The sequence below is a fragment of the Takifugu rubripes genome, chromosome 2, assembly GCF_901000725.2.
Source record: "Takifugu rubripes chromosome 2, fTakRub1.2, whole genome shotgun sequence".
NCBI classification, from domain to species: domain Eukaryota; kingdom Metazoa; phylum Chordata; class Actinopteri; order Tetraodontiformes; family Tetraodontidae; genus Takifugu; species Takifugu rubripes.
In genome coordinates, this window is record NC_042286.1 from 14,249,385 (window position 1) to 14,269,696 (window position 20,312).

At 54.9% G+C, this 20,312-nt stretch overlaps 2 protein-coding genes across 3 annotated transcripts; one reads left to right on the forward strand and one right to left on the reverse strand.

Annotated features, from left to right (window-relative positions):
- Positions 1 to 241: 241 nt before the first annotated feature.
- Positions 242 to 14,389, forward strand: dnaaf9 (dynein axonemal assembly factor 9). Of its 2 annotated transcripts, XM_011617827.2 has the most exons (37): positions 242 to 420; positions 1,084 to 1,160; positions 1,237 to 1,362; positions 1,436 to 1,560; positions 1,745 to 1,841; positions 1,938 to 2,044; positions 2,118 to 2,195; positions 2,373 to 2,474; positions 2,562 to 2,617; positions 2,691 to 2,826; positions 3,020 to 3,101; positions 3,268 to 3,304; positions 4,086 to 4,170; positions 4,239 to 4,315; positions 4,392 to 4,436; positions 4,511 to 4,556; positions 4,627 to 4,738; positions 4,950 to 5,020; positions 5,104 to 5,151; positions 5,212 to 5,302; positions 5,380 to 5,483; positions 5,563 to 5,706; positions 5,816 to 5,901; positions 5,968 to 6,069; positions 6,216 to 6,333; positions 6,422 to 6,510; positions 6,594 to 6,728; positions 6,817 to 6,942; positions 7,906 to 7,943; positions 8,064 to 8,199; positions 8,283 to 8,369; positions 9,001 to 9,107; positions 9,349 to 9,423; positions 10,523 to 10,707; positions 10,780 to 10,842; positions 11,025 to 11,118; positions 11,203 to 14,389. In XM_011617827.2, the coding sequence occupies exons 1-37, from the start codon at positions 365 to 367 to the stop codon at positions 11,307 to 11,309; spliced, it is 3,450 nt and encodes a 1,149-aa protein (XP_011616129.2). In that variant the 5' UTR covers positions 242 to 364; the 3' UTR covers positions 11,310 to 14,389. The 2 variants fall into 2 exon arrangements, with proteins under 2 accessions (XP_011616129.2, XP_029683864.1); XM_029828004.1 differs by having other exon boundaries at positions 11,025 to 14,389.
- A 448-nt stretch (positions 14,390 to 14,837) lies between these two features.
- On the reverse strand, positions 14,838 to 18,884 carry ky (kyphoscoliosis peptidase). The gene is made up of 7 exons (XM_011617830.2): positions 18,811 to 18,884; positions 17,653 to 18,149; positions 17,263 to 17,377; positions 17,039 to 17,156; positions 16,737 to 16,928; positions 16,439 to 16,629; positions 14,838 to 16,367 (listed from the first exon to the last, which is right to left on the reverse strand). The coding sequence occupies exons 2-7, from the start codon at positions 18,124 to 18,126 to the stop codon at positions 15,043 to 15,045; spliced, it is 2,415 nt and encodes an 804-aa protein (XP_011616132.2). The 5' UTR covers positions 18,127 to 18,149; positions 18,811 to 18,884; the 3' UTR covers positions 14,838 to 15,042.
- Positions 18,885 to 20,312: the final 1,428 nt, after the last annotated feature.

Consider the following 20,312-nt stretch of genomic DNA (forward strand, 5'->3'; position numbering starts at 1 on the left):
GGGTTGCACCATCTCTCTGCGGCCGAAACCAAGACAGCACTCCTGCCAAAGGACGGGGGGGACCGTCTGGCAACGACAGATATGTCCGTATTTCTGAACAAGTAAATTAAACCAGTATGTATACGTATATACTTAGGATGTTGGGGATCACTCGAATAAATTCTTTTAATATTTTTTCCTCTTAAAATAAATTGTAGATTTTTTAGACCCCCCCCCCCCCCCCCATCATGGAATGGTTCAGCCCGTTGCTGCTATCTTGAGTAGACGTTCCCAGGATGATGGAGAGGGACCTTAGTTTTTCCGACTGAAAATTCCAAACAACGTTTTTATAACGTGAGTTGAAGAAACTGCGGCTACGAGCAGCATGGCGGGCATGAGAAGAGTCAACGGGAAAGTGTCCGGGGTCAACCCGGCTGTCAGGTAACATCGACGCCGAGACGCCTGGGAGTGGAGCTAGCATGCTAATGCTAGCTGCAGCAGCTGAGGTTCTAATGGTTCCAGCTGATCCACCGGTCCAAAAGAGCAGGAATCAATCAATATATAAAGGGATCAGTCATCAATAGATGCATATTATGGTCCCCCCCAAACAGCATTACGATTAATAGAGAAAGCGCAATAATCATTAGATTTTAACAAAGGGAGTAAATCTGTGCTGATTTAACATTATTATGAAATCAGGAGTAACTTTAAAAGGTTTAAAATAATCTACTGACTTACAGAATTTATGTGGTGCATTTTATGATTGATGGTATTTCTATTTTCTTCTGTGCTTGTATTGAGATTTCTACCTAAATGCAAATAAATGGTTTTTGAATAGAAGTTTGTGGGGATTTAGAATCTTTAAAGATGGAGGGATGATCCAGAGTTGTTATCATAAATCATGTTCGAATTGCACGTTTGTGTTGCTCTAAAACGCCTGTTTTCAGTTTCTGCCCGGCACTTCTCAGTTCCTCCGCCTGCTTTTTGAGGGCACGTGATGCCATTCTTCTTCGAGATGTTGTTTCTGTCAAAGCTGCTGATGTTTCTGACCAAAGGAATATGTTTTTGATGCTGATCGAACCAAACTGTCGGTGTCTGTGTCAGTTGCTGTCGGCTGCGGCAGGTCCAGGCGCTCCTCCGGGACGGTCCGGCCTCCACCGACGGCATCCTGTGCTCCCTGGGTAACAGCGTGATCTTCAGCCTGTCTCCACCTTCTATTAGATGTTGAAGTTAATACTTCTGTCACATTTGTTTTAGGAATTGACAGCAGATATAATGAAGGATGCACTGAACTGGCCAAATACCTGTTTTATGGCCTTTATGGAAGAAATCCACCGAGTGTGGAGCACGTTCTTGAGGAATTTCCTGAGGACCTGCTGGACGGTGAGTTTTAAGGTGTCACTGGGAGTCCTTCGGCTGGTTCAGCCTCTCTGAGACGCTGCTGCCTCCTCTCCAGACGTCATTTTGCTGATCAAGGCCCAGTGTGTGCACCTGTACTGCAACCCCGTCAACTACGGCTACCTGCTGCCGTATGTGTCCCACTGGAGGAATCTGCACCTGTACTGCATGACCGAGGCCGAGGTAGCGCGCACGTCCTCGTGTTGGTCACAGGTTCATCACAGCGGAGGACCGCCTGACTCTCACGCTCCTCCAGGAAACACAGGACAGAACAGCATTTGTTGCCTCCAAGCTCTGCAGACACGTTGATGCTTCATGTGTTGAACAAGACTTTCCTTTTTCATCCCTCTTTTCCTCCGACTCCCAGTATGAAGACGAGGAAGCGGCGGAAGAATTTAAAATCTCCAGTTTCCTCACGATGGTGCAGGACTGCTCCCGTATCGGAGTTCCTTACAGCTCCCAGGGTACACGTCATCACAGCTGCATTACCATCATCCGCTCTATAACGCTTGTAATAACAGCACTATTACACGAGTCCAACTCATGTTCCGCACTCGCAGGACACATGCAGACGTTTGACGTGTTCATGGTGGAGAAGTGGCCCCTGATTCAGGCGTTTGCCTTGGACGGCATCGGCAGAGGGAGCTTTTTCACCATGAAGTATAAGGTAGGAGATGCTGGCAGGGCCGCCGGCGTCCGTCCGTCCCTCCGTCCGTCTCACGCTGGTGTTTGTTTTCCAGCTGATGGACGTGAGCGAGAAGCTGTGGCAGGTTTACAACAGACTGGACCCGGTGTCTCTGAACCAGGTCATCACCGAGGTAGCGCCGCCTCTTCTGCCGCTCTGCAGCTCGATGAGGATTCTGAAACTGTCCTAATTCAAAGATTTCCTTCGGTTTACGTGGTTGAGCGTGTGACGGGGGCTCCTCCTGGTCGGGCCTCGTGCATTACGCTGTGAAGATGGTGACTTCTGGGATTTGCTTGTCTGTGTTTTGAAGGACTTGGCTTGTTTCGAGAAGCAGTGGAGCTGTTTCTTCTCCAGCATGGACCTGGAGAGTCACCTGTCCATTTTGGAGCTGTCTGAAGCACAGGCAGGAGAAGTAGGTCCAGTCCTCCTCCACCTCAGGGTGCACCAGCCCTGCCTTCAGGAGGAGTGTCACTGATGATGTTTGTGTTTCGCTCCTCAGCCGTTCCGCACTTATTACACCCATGGCCTGAGCTCCAGCAACATCCCAGATAAGAGGTACTCCCGACCTTCTCCAGACGCTCCGGAGGTTTCACCTGATCCCTGTGCTGATGTAATCAATGTGTTCCAGTCAAGGCCGGCAGCCCTTCGTGCTGTTTGGGAAACATTCCTCCTCAGAGGATTTGGAGAATTACTCCTTCAACTTTGCCTCGGAGAGTCATCAGGTCCGCAGCACAGGTCCTGGAGGCCGTCCAGCCACACACATGGTGAGAACCACGCTGTGGTGCTTCCATCAGTCCTGCTGCTCAGAGCTCCCCGCAGGTGAAGCCGTCCACACAGGAGAATCCCTTTTCTGGTTCTGCTGTCTGAGAACCTCTGCAGGATGATTCCTTGTCCCTCATGGGAACTGTGAGGTGGCTGCGGTCAGATCCTAACCAGAACACATGCGTCTGATCTCAGATCCTGCAGTGTGCAGCACCCAGAGCTCCTCTGTCCTGCTCGCGGACATATTTCTTCGGGACCACTCACTCTCCGTACCTTGGTGAGAAGATACTGCTTTTTAAGCTCTGTTCGATTAATGTCATCACTATTCTTGGCGTCAGCCCTAATGAGTTAGTCTAATATTAGATTTTTATCTCATTTAAATCCATTTGTCTTGATTTAATTGGTCAAAAGACGCACTTACATCTGCTGTGTTTCATCCACAGGGAATCAAAACGCAGAGCAAAAGAACACAGAAGTCCTGTAAGTGATTGAACCTTTCAAAGGATATTTTCCCCTCTGCCATTAAGTGAAGTATTTCTGTACGAAAACCTGCAAAATTCCACTTTGACCCAAACCTTAAAATAGAGGCTGGACTCAAGCGGGTGTGGAGTTCTGGTGCATCACTCATGGGGTGAAGGACAGATGTCAGCGTTCCCATTCCGCCGCGGATCGCACCATCTAATATCTTAATACCCTCTGGTGCTAATACCAGCCAGAGCGTTGCCAAGGATGCTAACGTTATGAGCAGGACTCGTCGTTAACACCAGCACGTGTCTGTCGGGGAGGGCGAAGGGTCTGGTGGAGGTATGTGACCAGACGGTGGAAAAATGTTTATCGTAACAGGATCTGACATCACTGGTGACACGAGCTGCCATTCTGGACCTCACAGGTGCTGCCGATGGGTCGGGTGCTACATAAAGTTGCTGGGGTTAGCGATCCGCGGAGCGCTGGGGCTAATTTGTTTCGCGCCGAAGATAACCCGTATCTGTTTCAGAAAGGCTGAAACCCGGGCACGAGCCGCGGGGTCGCCTTGCAGAGTGAATTTAGAATGATTGATGTCGTGAGCGTGATCCTAAAACCATTCGGAGGTCATTTATTCCAAATCTTTGGCCCGTGGTTGTTAATGTGACCCAAGTATGACGAAGCTCCCTGGACCTCTGCTGACCTCTGCGCGACCTCTGACATCTGCGGCGCGGCTGCAAATAAAAGAGGACCCCGTTTTTGTGGATGTTTTTACAGTTGCAGCTTCTTGTCTCTGCAGGCTTCTGTCCCAGATTTACTCGGCTGCTGTTCAGGCCGTCCTGTCGGGGATCAAGCGCTTCTCTTCCACCGCCAGCTTGGCCAAAGTCAGCTCATATTCTAAATGACTGCAGGTGTTAGGGCGTGCACAGGGACTCATGCACTGTTGTTTCAGGCTAAAGATGTGGCGGAGAACGCCTTTGTGATGACGCTGGCCGCCCTGGACTTGAGTCGTTACTGCTCTACTCTCAGGTGCAGTTTTATTCATTCCCCACGTGAACCTTTCGGCCCAACAGGAAGTCAGACGCATTCTGTGTTCCATCCTCAGATCCAGGTGTGACTTTACCATCCAGGCGGTGAATAACCAGGGCAGGTGCGTGTTGTTGCCTGTGGGGGTCTTTCTCTTGGCCAGCTCTACATTTGGCCCCTGTTTTTTGTCCCTTCCAGGATCCTTCCTCTGACTGATGCAGAGAGCCGCTTCGCCATCAAAACAGTAAATCTCGTCTTTTCTTCTAACCACAACAAAGAACTTCCTGCTCAGACGTTCCTTTTGTCTTCCTCAGGCCTCCGTGACCGTGCGTGACATCCCAGATCTGCAGCGGGGGGGCCAGGACCTCGGCTCCGTGGTCTTCTCTGAATCCTTCTTGGAGTCGAGCATCAACATTCAGCAGAAAGGTAAAATATCGATTAGATCAAGTCTGATTACAATCGATCGCTGATCGACTCCACTAAAGAAATTTGATTTCCATAATGAGGACGATTCCCCGCGTGGCCGTTAACAGACGGCAACAGTCATTTCGAAGCCGAGCGCCAGTCTAAGAATAACCGCCTCCTGTCCAGACAATCCCATTGGTGATTCATCTCCTCGTCCCGTTCGTTCCCACAGATGGCAGCGTGTCCACGGACGGCTGCTCCACCATCCTGACCACGACGGTGCCGCCCTACGCCTGCTGGCTGGTAAACCTCAGCTGCAAACCCATTTTCCTTGGTCGATCCACACGTTCACGTGTGGAATCCTTTTTCTTTTTTTAAATCTCCAGATGGAACCTGATGTGAAGCAGTCCCAGCAGGCCCAGCTCCTCATCAAGGTGAGTCCAGCACACGCGTGTTCACACAGCAGCCGTGAAGCTCATCGATGTCTTGGACAGGAGGAGGGAAGCCGGTGTTTGGGCGCCGTGCTGACCGACGCAGACGCAGCCTACCTGTCCTGCAGCAGTCACCTGTCCACACATGAGGAAGGTGAGACCTTCATCTTCCTCCTCCTTCAGTGTTCACATGAATAGTTATAGCGACTCCACGTGTTTTAAATGCTGCAGGGAAAATCGTCTTCTTCTCTGAGGGACTTCTCTTCATCCACTCCCAGTATGGAAGCATCACTCTGGGCAAGAGTCACATCAGAACCATCAGGTTCTGCAGCCCGGTAACACTCGCTAATATAGCAGGGAAGGTCAGGGCCGTTTGGGATGGGGGTGTAAGTGGAGGTGTGGTCTCGTCCCCAGGACTCCGGCGGCGTGGCGTCTCTCTTCGTGGAGTATGAGAGCAGCCTGCTGCCTCACCTGCCGTTCCCCCTCCACACCTCTGACCAGTGTCTGGTCTTTGCTCTTCAGCCTCGGTCCAAGAGCCACAGAACCTTCTTCTCCAAGGTGAAGCAGTGACTGCTGCTGATGGAACAGCTCTTTATTTCAGTGACTCTAATCACCTCCCCGAGGTCCTGAGAGACCTTTAGCTGTTACACAAAGTCTTTTGTTTCAGGTTTTGTCAGTGTGGGAAAATGCTGAATCTGGACTAAACCTGCAGATGTTGGACCAAGAGCAGCTGAGCTGGAGCCAGAGGAACATGTAAGATCACGTCTTGTCTTTGATCTCGTGCTATCGGTGTGCTAACGCGTGGCTCTGCTATCACAGCCACGCCAGGCTGCAGAAGCTGCACGACAGTCAGGAGCCGCCTGTGGCCAAACGCAGAGGAAGCCTGAAGACCTCCTACTCCCAGCTGCCCGAGCAGGACATGTTAGTGCACTCAGGTCCCTCAGACGGGCCACACCAGCCACAGAACTCGCAGCACACAATGCTTGTTTCCTAGTAATGTTGCACCTCTTTAGTCATTAAGAGATGTTTGCGTGTTCCTGACGGTTCGATTTTTTTCCCCCTGTCAGGTTTCTGCAGCACTTTGCTCTGAGTAGTGTGAGTCAGGAGGTTATCCTTCATGGCCACCTGGGGGCGCTCTTCCCTTCTGCAGAGCTGAGCGGTCCAGCCAACAGAGAGAGAGACAAGGTGAGCCTGTCGGTCCTCTGAGTTCAGTCTCTCCCGTCAGATGGAGCTAAAAACAGGTGTGTGTGTGTGTGTGTGTGTGTGTGTGCAGATCATCATCAACATCATCACTGGATTACCAGGAAGCCATAAAGAGCAACTCTGCCGTTTCCTCATACAGTCCAAAGAGAAGAGTGAGAGGTGCCTTTTCCCCAACAACAACATTAAACATGTTCTGATCCGAGGCTGCAGGTGATGCACTGACAATGTCCGTCCGCCTGCAGGCTGGCGCTGTACCCGCCTCACCCCAGGAGCCCGTGCAGCTTCTCAGCGTCTCACCTGCAGCAGTTTCTGACTGACTTCCTGAAGAGCCGGAGAGAAGCAGGAGGCCGGAGGCGTCTGCTGGTGCTCCCCCCAGGGTGAGAACGATGGGCTGCGAACGCCTCGGCAGGTCTTCGCCTGAGGCGTCCAGCAGCTGGACGCTGTCTGATGACCCCGTGTGTTCAGATACACAGATGTCCTGGATGTGGTCCAGGCGCTGCTTTCCCACCCGGACCCATCTGTCCCGGCGTGTTTCGCCATCGGTGGCGTCACCGCCTGCGTGGAGCCCCTGGCCTCCTTCATGGAGCACAGGTGAACTGTCTTGGCTCTAGTGTGGCTGACATGAGAGCATGAGAGTCGTGTCACTGTCGAGTAGCAGAAGCAGAGTGGATGGCGACAGATGGGCTGGACGTCCAGTTCCTGGAGCTGTGGAGGCTTCGGGCATGAGGTCGGGTCTCTTTCATAAAGAGGATCAGCCCAACATATAATCTCACGCTGCTTTTGTTGCAGGCTTTAGCTGTAGCTTACGCAGCTTCGCGCCCTCAGAGAGCGGCTGAGCTGCCCCACACAGCACTCTGGGTAACAGGCGGGGGCTGCAGAGGGGCCGCTGAGGCTGCCCCCCCCCCACACACCCCTGTTTTTGTGTGTGCTCAATTTATTAATGTGGTTGGAAATAACTTTACTGGAGGTTTATGCAGCAAGTTCTTCCTGATTATGTGGAGGCTGCTGGGGGCTAATTGGGTGTGGTTAGCTCATCTTGGGCTTGACCCGCCTGTCAACCCCCCCCAGCAGATCCCTCTAATCCCTCAGGTCCACATGAACGCCCAGCTCCGTGTCCTCAGTCAAGCTCATCAGTCAGTCATGATCTATTCTTTGTGATGAATTTAGACACTTCATTACTTTGTGACAGGAAAGATAAATGCCTCTCAAACGGCCAACGGCCCCAAGCTGGGGGGGGCGGGGGCGGGGGGGGGGGGGGGGGGGGGGCAGCCTCGCCGCTCGCCCTTTCACGGAGCAGATCGATGTGAAATATCAGGATAAATTATGTTAAGATGAAACGAGGTTACAGAAAGCTTTTATATCGGTCAGTTTCCAGCGGCGGTCGTGATGTCATCCTATAAAAGGCCCAGCGATGGATCACGACATGGGAAGCTCACGGCAGTAACACGGAATTGGCCTGTTCATGGCTCGGCCACGGTACCGGGATGCATTTGCCCTTTTCATTACCGCCACCGTGACGTGCGTGCTCATGTTTGTTCTTGTCTCTTGTTTCAGATTTGCGTTCCCCAAGCTGCTGGAGCAGTGCAGCCAGGGTAGGCCCCCCCGCCCCCCTCTGTCCGCCCCCCTCTGTCCACCCCCCCGCCCCCCTCTGTCCACCCCCCCCGCTGTCTCTGCTGTCCCGTCTCTGACGTGAGTCCCTTCTGTCCTGGCAGGTGTGGTGAGCACGCTGGTGTTCACGGGGCCGGCGGCGGAGCAGGAGCTGCCTCTGGCGCAGCACCTCCAGCAGCTGCTGCGCTCCTCCAACCCCACCGCCGCGTTCACGCGGGCGGAGAGGGGCGCCGTCACCAGGTAGGGCGTGGCTCCGTCCCCTCCCGGACGGCCCCGCCGGCTCCGTTCTGCTCGTTGTTGCTTCAGTAACTTTCATCCTTCAGGAACGAGGACGTGGCTCTGATCCTGTCGGACAGCAGCTTCAGCGAGCCGCAGATGCTGAGGGCACGTTATGTCCTCTACCCCGGGTGGTGAGTCCATTCCTGCCCTGTTTTCCACTCTGTTGGTTGGAGCTGCCCCCCCCCAGCTTCTCTCCCCGCCTCCCTCCCTGCACCTTAATCGCCACTCTGCCTCAGTTGTTGGGGTATCGGCTGCTGATTGCTGTTAAGCCCCGCGGAGCATCTTGTGTCCTATCACCAGCTGGCCCCTGGCAGCCCAGTAACGAGCTGTTCGCCGTCCAGTTGCCGTGTCCACGGAGGGGTCTCCTTCCTTTTGGAGCGGCTCCAGCGGCTCCTCATGCCTCGGTGGTCAGCCCGACATGAACCTCCGCTAAATTCCGCTGTCAGCTCACACTCCGGACATCTGCTGCCCCTCGTGGGGCGGCTTTGTTTGGGGAGCGTGTGTGCGTTACCGTGTCGGAGACGCTTCTCACACCTCCGCGGCTCGTTGGCCGAGACACATTAGAAAGTTGACATTTAGGGAATCATCTCCCGCTTCCACTCCGCTGCTAACGAATCACGTATCGCTGCCCCGTCGGAGTCGACACGTCAGCGGCCAGAGACGGGATCCCAGCGCTCGCTCCGGCTCGCTCCGGCTCGCTCCGGCTCGCTCCGGCTCGGCGTTCTCCCCATGTGTGTCACGTGCACGTGTCGTGCGTTTCAGGTGCAGAGGCTGCTTCCCGACCGGGTCCGGGTCTCTGGGCCTCGTCCAGCTCTGCCTGACTTTCAGACGCCCCCTCGAGAGGCCTCAATTTGTGGCTCGGTGTAAAGGTGAGACAGAAAGCAATTTTCTCCACTTTTCGACTGTCCCACGTGTGAGAAGCTGGAGATGTGAGAAGCTGGAGATGTGAGAAGCTGGAGATGTGAGCCGCGGCCTCCAGCACCAGCCGCCCTGCTCCAGCTGCTGACGTGTTTCCCGTCTCCTCCCGATCGCTGAAATAAACTCTCTTCTCCCCTCAGTCCTTGTTCTGATGGCGTGTTTTAATATGAGACTCTCGTCCTTCTCCTGCAGCCTGGAGGTCGGCGCTCAGCCCCAGTCCCTTCAGAGGAAACGTCTACAATGTTTGGGGGAAAGTCCAATTTTCTGGTAGGAATTCCTTTTACTGCCTCACGGATGAGTCCTCATGTTCTTCATGCAGAGCTTTGCATCGCTACACAGCAGCTGCTCCTCTGCTTCCTGGTGTCTCCACACACTCTTCCTGCTCCTCTGGTGTCTCCACACACTCTTCCTGCTCCTCTGGTGTCTCCACACACTCTTCCTGCTCCTCTGGTGTCTCCACACACTCTTCCTGCTCCTCTGGTGTCTCCACACACTCTTCCTGCTCCTCTGGTGTCTCCACACACTCTTCCGGCTCCTCTGGTGTCTTCACACACTCTTCCTGCTGCTCTGGTGTCTTCACACACTCTTCCTGCTCCTCTGGTGTCTCCACACACTCTTCCTGCTCATGTCTGGTGTCTCCACACACTCTTCCTGCTCCTCTGGTGTCTCCACACACTCTTCCTGCTCATGTCTGGTGTCTCCACACACTCTTCCTGCTCCTCTGGTGTCTCCACACACTCTTCCTGCTCCTCTGGTGTCTCCACACACTCTTCCTGCTCCTCTGGTGTCTCCACACACTCTTCCGGCTCCTCTGGTGTCTCCACACACTCTTCCGGCTCCTCTGGTGTCTCCACACACTCTTCCTGCTCCTCTGGTGTCTCCACACACTCTTCCTGCTCCTCTGGTGTCTTCACACACTCTTCCTGCTCCTCTGGTGTCTCCACACACTCTTCCTGCTCATGTCTGGTGTCTCCACACACTCTTCCTGCTCCTCTGGTGTCTCCACACACTCTTCCTGCTCCTCTGGTGTCTCCACACACTCTTCCTGCTCCTCTGGTGTCTCCACACACTCTTCCTGCTCCTCTGGTGTCTTCACACACTCTTCCTGCTCCTCTGGTGTCTCCACACACTCTTCCTGCTCCTCTGGTGTCTCCACACACTCTTCCTGCTCCTCTGGTGTCTCCACACACTCTTCCTGCTCCTCACGTCAGCGTTTCTGAGCACTTTTAAACATGAAGAACTTGTGGGTTTGTCACACACGCGTGCTGAGATGGATGTGTTAGCTGCTCAGGCCGTGCGTGCGTACGTGCGTGCGTACGTGCGTGCGTGAGCTGCCTGTGAGATGTTTCCCGTGTGGCACCTGTAGACTCAGAGCAGCTGATGGAGGTGAGCTACAACACCATCAGAGGGAGCCTGAATGTGACCCCGGACCAGAACCAGCCCCTGAACCTGGGCCCCAAAGACTCCAGCAGCTCCTGCTTCCTGGTCTTTGACGGTCTGGACCTGACAGAGGACGGACTCAAGGACTGGCTCAGACTCTGCGCCAAGCAGGTCAGTTCTGTCGAGCCGGTTCTGATCCACGACCCGTTTTCTCACTCCGTGTCTCTTCAACTGCGCTTGCAGACGCAGGAGAAGCCAGAGAGGACCAAGAAGAACCTCTCGCCACAGGAAGTGGAGCACATACGTGTGAGTGTTTCTGTTCAGACTCAGACGAGTGTTCAGGAGCTCCCAGCTGCCCTGTTTGGGCCGAAATTAAAGTCCTGGCATGCAGGCGGTGCACACGTGCACGTATGTGTGCACGTGTGCACCGCTGACGAGCGCTTTTGAGAGCTGCTTCTTCTGCTAATGAGAGCTGAACCTGTGTCCAGGTGAAGAGGCGCCTGGATCCTCTACCTGCAGGCTTCTCCTACGACGGTCGGCAGTACGTGGACGTCTTCGGGGACAAGAGGAGCCTCCATCCCAGTATCCTCCCCCACGGGTCTGAAAGGTTCTGCCGCGCTCCTCCGGACGCAGCCGTTGTTTCCCTGACGCCGCTCCCCCGTGCAGACATGGACGCCTTTATCGCCGAGTACGTCGCCGAGGCCAACAGAGAGGTCGAGCTCGTCAACCGTCAGCTGGAGCTGCGGGGGCAGCCGGACCTCTTCGACCCCTGACGGGCCCGCTGCCCCCATCTGTCGGCTTTAGCTGTACGGGGACCACGGTGGGGAGGGGGGGGGGGGGGGGGGTACGTTCCAGCCCACTCCGTTGGTGAGTGCACCTTTCATTATCCCCTCGCATTCTTTCCTAATTTGCTGTCATAAAGACGTCAGCTGTGCGGCGAGTTACGTTCGGCTTCTTTACCTCCGCTAACGCTGCCGCTAACGGCGCCGCTAGCGCGCGAAGACACCGACGTCAGCGGCAGATAAATCTGAACCGTAACGCAACACAACACGGGATCTTTAGCCCGGCCAGATTAGGCCCTTAAGCCTGCCGGCTTTGAGACGCTCACAATTGAGGGGAATTTCCACTGGCGCACGCCTCCAGCCCGCGCTTTTCTGTTTATCACAGTTGGCAAATTAATGCCTCTATTTCTGGAGCGGCATGGATAGCCGTGTGATTCTGGTGGGCTCCCTCGTGGGGTTTCTCAAGAAGCGCTCCCCCTCTGTTGTCACCCGATCCCCGCTCCACCTGTTATCTTGTCTGCGTGCCACGGCGCGGCGGGGCAGAAACATCAGCCGCGGACGGCTGACGGAGGATGGCGTTAATCACGCAGCTCGCCCTCATCTCGCCGCTTTATTTTAAGACTTCCAGAGTGAATTTAATGAACGTGCATTAAAGAAGACTTCAGCCGCTTGTTCTCAGACAGCTGAGGACGGCGTCGGGAGAGGCTGGAGTTAGCGAGCGTCCAGCAGTAAATCAGCGCACGGCTCGTCATGCATCAGATCACAGGTCAGCAGCCAGGTGGGGAGCGCACGTTCAGTGTGTGTTCGGGGGATTTAATGTGGGCGGGACCTTCACCTCGTCTTTAACCGTTACCAGCCTTCCCACATCCCACTTCTTCTTGGACACAGATGATTAGAAAGTTTCATTTAGAAGCGTAATAACAGCAGTAATAACAAAAACCCTTTGTCTGTAGAGATAAGAAATGCCGCGACGTGTCGATCTTCAGCTCGTGGCTAACGCTAACGTGGTATTGTATCCTTGTGAGGACCTGTGCCGTGTGATGGGTCGTTCTCTCCCCGTGAGCGTCTCACACCGATGTTCTATGCACGTCCTCCTCTTATCAGCAGGACTTCAGAGGAGCCCTGTTGTTTAGGCCCCCAGCTGTTTTGTCCTTTAACGTGTTTGCTAACGTCGAGAGTCGTCGACCGGCGGAAGAGTCCGAGCCTGTCGCTCATCCTGAGGTCAGTCAGACGGATTAAACACCTCTGGCCCCACGTCTGCAGCCGCTAGCGGTACCGACCCGGGTCACCACAGCCAGAGCTCACCAGTGAGGCGCGTACTGGTCCAGCCTGCGCCGGCGTTCTGTCAGTGCTGCTGGTGAAGTTAAACAGGCCGACGTGTCTGAAGTAAGAACTCAGATCTGCTGACCTCAACCGTCCAGTCGGTCCAGTCTGGTCCCGACCAGCCGTCCCAGACGTCCCGCTGGCTAACGGACCAGCTAAAGACCTTATTGTTTCCCTCCTCTTTACCTTACGAAAGAAGTGCAATTGTACCTTGTGTGTTCTCTATATTCTTCTTCCGTTTCCCTCCGACTGCTCTTTAAGGACAAACGCTGACGAGCTGCTGAATTCTAATTTGCAGTGATTGCCGCTGACGTAATACCAGAAACGACCTTTAGCAACAAATGAAATGCACAAAAAAAGCATTGCCTCTGCTCACACGTGGCAGAACAAACAGATCAGGGTCGGCCTCTTATCCGTCCGTGGGCGCCGAGCCGGATGTTATGCAGCATAAATCCTCTGACAAAAAGATAACTCTTGTTTAAGCTGCGTCTTTGCTGCAGAGATGCACTCAAAGCCCCCCCCCCCCCAGCAACAGTTGCATCGCGCTGCTGTTGCGTAACACCACAGAGGGTTACCTGGATTGTCAGCGGGGATGACGTCCGGCCAACTAAAGGTCTGAAACATGTCAAAGAGGAGCGGGAGCGTAATTGGGAGGAGAGGAAGCGGAGCAGCCGGTCCTTAAAGGGTGGGGGTTGCGTAAGCTAGTGCGATGTTTAAAGGAGGCTAACACATTTAGCGTCCTCACTATGTGCATGCGTGATGTCACGTGACTCTTGTAGCCTTCCCCCCCACCGGTACGAGAGGGAGAGGAGCCAGGTTTGTTTTATCTGTGACGGATCTCAGTTGCCTTCAAGTGACCAAAACTATTTTTATAAACGCAATTAATAAGCTGCGACCAGCAAAAACGGACATTTCGCACAAGCTCCAAAAAACAAGAGATGCAAAAAGGCGCCTGACGGCAGCGTCGGGGCCGTCTGATCCAGCAGTGCCTTGGCCACCGCTAAGAAAAGCAGCTCCATCACGCCCCCCCGTCATGGGGGGGGGGGGCGGGTGTTGTCAGGCCAGGATCCGTCCTTCAACCGTCTTGGTGAAAGGAATCTGTGGAGTCCTTCTTTCGAGCAACGTGTGTTTTACTGAGCCAAAGGGGGGGGGGGGGACACCGGCGAGGCGGCGCTGGGGGGCTCGCAGCTATTGGGCTCCCCTCCACCGGGTCATTACGATGCTGCTGCGTTAGCATAGCCGGCGTCCTGCCGACGAGGCTTGATAAAACGTTAGTTTGATTAAAAACGTTATAATGAAAATAGGAGGCGGAGCTTATTCTGCCCCCAGTTGGACCGGGGAGATGAAACTGGGGGGGGCCCCCAAGAGCCATCCACCCGCCTCCCTGCGTCCCGTCTGGACCCGGAGGCTCCTGCAGCTGAAGTTATCGGACAAAAACAAAGTTTGTGCTTTTCTGTCGGCGAGAAAAATGCTGATTGGTTAAAAGACGTGGACACACTTGAATCGGACATTTTAACGGTGTTTTGTGACGACGTTTGACGTCACGACGGACTGAAAAACAACAACGCCGTCATTGTCGAACCACAAATTACTTTAATGACTTGTCGTCTCAAACAAGCTACTTCAAAAGTGCCAAAATGAGCGTTTAAATCTGCTCCAAACTGCTGGAACTTGTTTTTTTCCTGTGACGGAAGCTTTTCTAACCTTTGTTGTAAGTGTTGCATTAAATATTTCTATGTTTGATCACACTCCTGCCTCTGTGTCACTGTGTGTGTGTGGGGGGGGGGGCGTGTGTGTGTGTATCCTTGTATTGTTGCCAGGCAGAGACAGTCGTCCACATGTCTAACCTCTGACATCAGCGGTTCCTCGCCGCGCCGCTGCCAAGTTCTCCCCAGCGACTCAAGGCGAAAGCCCCGCTCAGACCCCCCCCATCATCCAGCCCCCCCCATCCCCGTCCCCCCCGTCCCACCATTGTTGTATTTTTGCTGAGGCTATTTGTGGCCCCTCATGACAAGTCAACACTCGTCACTCTCGCTGGCGGCGCTGCCAGAGCGAGCGGGTCCACGTCAGCCGGCGGTGCTGAGCAGGAGAGAACGGGCCCGTCTAAATATACTCGCCCCCCATCCTCCCGCGATCGCCCCTTTTAGGCAGGTTTCCGATCTGTCCGTCCTAAAATCACAACAGCCGAGTCCTCAGAACGGTGGAACAGTTTTATTTCCCAGATTTTACAAACATCAAAGAGCAAAAGCAGAAGTTTGGCGTGAAATCACCAAAAAAGCGAGCGGAGCACCGTTTGTTCTCTTACCTGCACCCACCAGGAGAAAAGAGCTTTCACTCAACGCCTCTGACCTCTGACCTGCACATTTGCCCCGTCTGGATCGGCAGCTCCGGTCCCAGTCTGTCACTCATGCCGGACTTCCTCCCCTTTGACATCAAAGACCAACAGAACCGCCATGTCCCCCGCCCCCCCCGCGGCGGTGGCCAGCTTCAGGGGCTGCAGCCCGCTGAAGACGTCGGCCTCCCACACTCGGCTCTTGTTCATCTTCAGATCGGTCTTGGTCTCTCCGATCACGCTCACCCTCTGGGCCCCGGGGACCCGCACCCTGAAGCGGACCCAGGTCCGGGGCTCCAGCAGCCCCACGCGGGGCTCGAAGAGCACGCAGCCCCTCCTCCAGGCGGAGTAGACGCAGGGGAAGGGGGCCCCCGGCCGCTCACAGCTGTTCCTCAACACAAAGTCACACATGGGGTCGAAGTCTCCGCCCGGGCTGAGCCGGGCGTACAGGCCCAGACGGAAGACGCCGGCGTCGGGGAGGCTGGCGCTCACCGTCACCTTGCTGTCCGTGTACGTGCAGAAGAGGTGGCGCGACAGAGGCGTGGCGGCCATCTTGTCCTCCGCTCTGCTGAGAACGCTGTGGAGCTCCAGGTCCTGCTGGTTGTGGAAGGTGATGTTGCACTTCCCCTGCTGCGTGCTCACCACCGCCGCCGCGTGGCTGAATTTGGACAGCCCCGCCTCCGAAGTGCGGGTTCCCGGGCCGCACGCCGATCCCAGGTTGGGAGGGAACAGCTCGTCCGGACCGAGCGTCTTCCCTTTGCAGTGCAGCAGGAAGTTGGCGACATTCTGGAACTTGACGTCTGTTTTCTCGTAGTCCCGGACGAACACGGAGAGGCGGTAGAAGCCGCGCAGAGGACACAGCACGTGGCAGGTCAGGGCGTCGGGCTGGATCTGCGTCGCCAGGCACCGCTTGGCCGTGGCCTGGTCCAGCGTCGGGTGGACCAGTTCACAGAGCGCCATCAGAGGTCGGGACGTCTTCAGCGCCAGATCGAAGACGGCGTCTTCCACGTCGGCCACCTTGCTGCCCTGGCTGCTGCCCGTCACGCCCAGAGATCCCGCCACAGGCTGAAGGCCCCACGACAGGAAGGGGTTCTCTGGAATCTCCTCCGTGGCCCTGGGTGTGGGACACTCCACCGTGAAGGAGCAGACCCAGGTCAGCGGCGTGGTGGCCGACTCGGGCCTGGCGAACACCTTGACGTCGTAGACGCCGCTGGCTGGTGGGAGAATCTGCAGCTTCATGCTGCGAGGGGACACGGTCAGGAGGCCGCAGGAGGAGCTGGTGGAGTCCTTCTGTTCCAGAGACCCACTGTGGAGAAGATCCTGGTGCTGCGTGATCTCATGGGTAAAGGTTATGGGCCTGGGGTAACCGAGGGCGACGTTCGCCTCCCCGTCGTCTGCGGAGGGAAGCAAAGGCAGATGTTTACAGAGGCAACGCCACTCCCGGGCGAAGGCGGCGGCGGCGGACCTGTGAGGACGTGAGCGTGAGGAGGGTGGATCAGCCTCAGGCCCATGTTGAAGAACGCTGAGGTCTTGAACACCCGCTTTTCAAACTCCTCCAGGGGGATGGGCGCCTCCAGGAGCTGCCACTGCTCTTCATCGGGGAAGTGTGTGTATATGAACTCCTCGGGGTCGGTGAGGAAATAGAAATCATCGAACCTTCGGGGGGGGGGGGGACAGATGGAGACAGCAGGTCTGAGAATCAATCGCTGCTGGTTTTCAGCTCCATGAATAAAAACATGAGGCTCCTCAAACTTCTCTCAAACCTTTTCACGAAACTTTCATGTTCCATATCTACTCGTCCTGCTCCCCAGCAGGCGTCCAGGAGGAACCACTGCCCCCCCAGGAGCACGGCGTTCCACAGATGATCGGATTTCACATTCCTGAGGCTCTGGCCCTGCCGGTACCCGATGCCCTTACTATGGCCCGGCACCTCTTGGCACTCGATGCCCACCTCTCTGTGAACACAGAGCAAACATGTTGTCGCACGTTCTTGGGTTCGCTTCCCTAAACTGCTGGAGCTCAGCTTCAGCTGTTGACCTTCAGGTGCGACCTCTGCCGACCTCACCTGCACATCTCCGTACAGAGGTTGGAGTAGCCGCAGCACACGCCGCAGCCGGCCGCTATCACCTCCTCCGGCGCCGTCAGCCTCTCGGCCTGGCCCAGGTAGCCTTTCACATCGTACGCTTCAAAGAAATACCACAATTCTCTTGAGCGGGAGAGTAAAGGTCCCCCATAATTAGGGGTCGGGGTCATAATTAGGGGTCGGGGTCATATTTGGGGAACACGCACCGATGTTATGGCACAGCCACACCCAGATCGCACGAAGCTTCTCAAGCTCATTTCTGGCGCCTTTCGTGATCTTCTGTACAATCGCCTTCACGTCGTAAACACACTTTTCCTTCAGCTGTAACACACAGATCAAAGGGAAGTCAGGTATGTTCTCGCCTGGTGGGAGGGGTTTAAATCTCCCGGCGGTCGAGTCTCTCAGGGCCGTTCCACTGAATAAATAATGTCGCTCTAGCTGGAGGATGCTAGCGCTGCCTGCTAGCTGTGCGACTTATTGGCTCGTGGTTTTGTTACGGTAGATCGGGAGATGTTATCAGGTGGTTCTGGTGGAGATCTGTTGTCAGATCGGACCTATAAGGGATGAAATGCAGACGTAAGAGCAGAAGAGGTTACCTCAGCCCCCGTCCTGATGGCATGTGAGTCGATTCTGTGGAAGACCTCCGAGCTGGCGAACAGGTCTTTTCGACGCCTCCTCTTCTCCGGCGCCGCCCTCTGGCCCGGATGGGTTTTAGGCTTCGGTGGCTTCGGCTCCTCGGCCTCAGTCCTCACCGCGCTCTTCTTCACCGCCGTGATGGTCCTGGCGGCACTCTCCGAGGACAGCTGTCTCTTCGTGGCGGGACGCTGGTCTTCGCCATCGACGCTCAGCTTCGCGCCACTCTGAGAGGGGTCGGGACGGAGCGGGAGCCGCGCCCCTGCGGCGTCGTGTCGCACGGAGCCGGCGCTGCTCAAGCTGGGGCTCTGCTGGAGGTCCTGCAGGGACAGGGCCTTCACCTGTATACATCCCTTCTGGCTCAGCTCCTCCTGAGAAAGGCGAGCGGCGGAGGAGAAGGGGAAGGAGAACTTCTGGGCTGCGACTTTGGCTGACATGGTCAGGCAGGAAGCATGGCGTCCTGAGCAGAGGAGACGGAAGAAAGACAGTAGCGAGGACTATTTTCAGCGAATGTTCGCTAATCCCGTGAGCAGGTAGCGCTTCTACTCAACACCCGGGTGTGAAGCAGAAGGTTCTCCACCTCACGGAGACAGTGATGAATTGGCAATTACGTCTATTATGTCCACTGGTGACCAGAAACGGACGCAAAGGTTGGAGTCGTTAGTCACTGTCGCCGAGGACGTCTCCTGCAGACGGGCGTGATGTTAGAACTTTCCGCATGTGAAGAACCTGCTGAGGAACCAGCAGCATGTTCGAGCATGTTGGGAGCAGGTGGCGAGCGAGGCTACGCAGCGCTAACAGCAGAAAGGTGCTAAAGAGTCGCACACTGGTGCCTCCACAATCCACAAAGTGATCATGTGATTAGCGTTTTGCTGTTCAAGGTTCTGGTCGTCTTGTCATGAATCTGCCCAGTTCAGGTTCTAACTGTCCTCAGCCCAGCAGCACCGTCCCCGAACCGACCCCCCCCCCCCCCCCCCCCCGCGGGGCAGCCGTGCATCCCCCTGATGTTCACACAAAACCCGCTGATATCAAACGGTGTTCCGTAGAACCACACAGGTCAAGCGGGGGGGGGGGGCAGGAAAGTGGCAGGTCTATGTGTGCCCCCCCCCAGGTTTACTCACCCTGAGAAGATTGGAGAAGCCTGCTGGATGTTTGCTGAGTGTCAGGCAGAGATGTTTCCACTGTGGTCTGAGTGGTCCCCAGCTGCAGGGGGAGGTTTATATACCCCCCCGGTGGGCTGCCAGGACGGCCCAGAATAACAGGCCTAAAAATACTACAAAGCAGTTAAGACCAGCCAATAGCCAAAGCCCCAACTCAGGAGTGTGACGCGTGTGTGTGTGTGTGTGTGTGTGTATGTGTGTGTGGCTTATAGATGTACAGTCTAATGTGCGTGCGCTGTGTACAAACGGCACGCACACACACACACACACACAAAAAGGCATATTTGAACCCTCAAGTGAGTGTGAGCGTGTGTGTGTGCGTGAACTTTAGCGGTTGGCGCGGCGTTGACGGCCAGATGGAAAAGTCTGCCGCATGCGAGCACGTGTCAGGACGGATTAAAAAAACAGTGGCTCAATAAGCGGCGAGGCCCTCACACACACTTCGGACCGGGTCACGACCTCAGCGGCGGATCCATCCCAGCGGGGGTCCTGACGCCAGGTCTGAGGCCTCGGCCAGAACACGGTGGGCTGCAGTCATTAGGGTTATTATTGATCAGTGGCTCGTTATTATTGATCAGTGGCTCGTTATTGTTGATCAGTGGCTCGTTATTATTGATCAGTGGCTCGTTATTGTTGATCAGTGGCTCGTTATTATTGATCAGTGGCTCGTTATTGTTGATCAGTGGCTCGTTATTATTGATCAGTGGCTCGTTATTGTTGATCAGTGGCTCGTTATTATTGATCAGAGGCTCGTTATTGTTGATCAGTGGAATCGTGAAAAAAGAGCTGTGTGTTGATGACAGAGTGTGACACAACCTCCATATGTTGAGGTTTGATGCTGTTAATGGTGGAGGTGGTAGATCGCCCCCCACCCCCCCCCCCACCCCCCACCCCCCACCTCAGTGGTAGATCCTGGACCAGCTGACTGAGGAACCACAGAGTAATAATGCCATCTGGAACAGCTGTCGACCCAAGAATCTCACACTGGCTTATTAGGGAAAGTGTGTGTGTGTGTGTGTGTGTGTGTGTGTGTGTGTGTGTGTGTCTGGTCCTATTGCAGTTCCAAACTTTTGGACCCCACAAATTTAATCACATTTTAGGGTTAATTTAAGGGTTCGGTATGAACTGAGATAAAGATAGCTGAACACACGTGTCTATGCGTGTGTGTGTGTGCGCGTGTGTGTGTGTTCATGTACATGCTACATAGTGAGGACCAGAACACACACTTCCTCTGCTAAGTGAGAACATTCTGTCTGTTCCTCGTTAAAGGTGCGTTGGAGCGTTCAGGTGGGAATTGGCTTTAAGTTTGGGGTGAGAATGCCTCTGAAAGTCCCCACAAAGACAGAAGAACACGCTGGTGTGTTAGATATCCCTCTTTTTCAGGAAGCAGCGATGCAGCGCTGAATGTCTGACAGCTAGACTCTGTTTTTAATACTTTTATGATGAATGACACACAAAAACAT

Excerpts from the sequence above, each read along its gene's own strand:
- ky (XM_011617830.2), bottom strand. The coding sequence starts at position 18,126 with ATGTCAGCCAAAGTCGCAGCCCAGAAGTTCTCCTTCCCCTTCTCCTCC. Across the intron at positions 17,157-17,262 it reads GTGGCTGTGCCATAACATCG|CGTACGATGTGAAAGGCTAC; the intron begins GTGCGTGTTCCC and ends ATTTCTTTGAAG. Across the intron at positions 16,630-16,736 it reads CATGAAAGTTTCGTGAAAAG|GTTCGATGATTTCTATTTCC; the intron begins GTTTGAGAGAAG and ends CCCCCCCCGAAG.
- dnaaf9 (XM_029828004.1), top strand. The coding sequence starts at position 365 with ATGGCGGGCATGAGAAGAGTCAACGGGAAAGTGTCCGGGGTCAACCCG. Across the intron at positions 2,045-2,117 it reads TTTTCACCATGAAGTATAAG|CTGATGGACGTGAGCGAGAA; the intron begins GTAGGAGATGCT and ends TTTGTTTTCCAG. Across the intron at positions 5,303-5,379 it reads CCTGTCCACACATGAGGAAG|GGAAAATCGTCTTCTTCTCT; the intron begins GTGAGACCTTCA and ends TAAATGCTGCAG.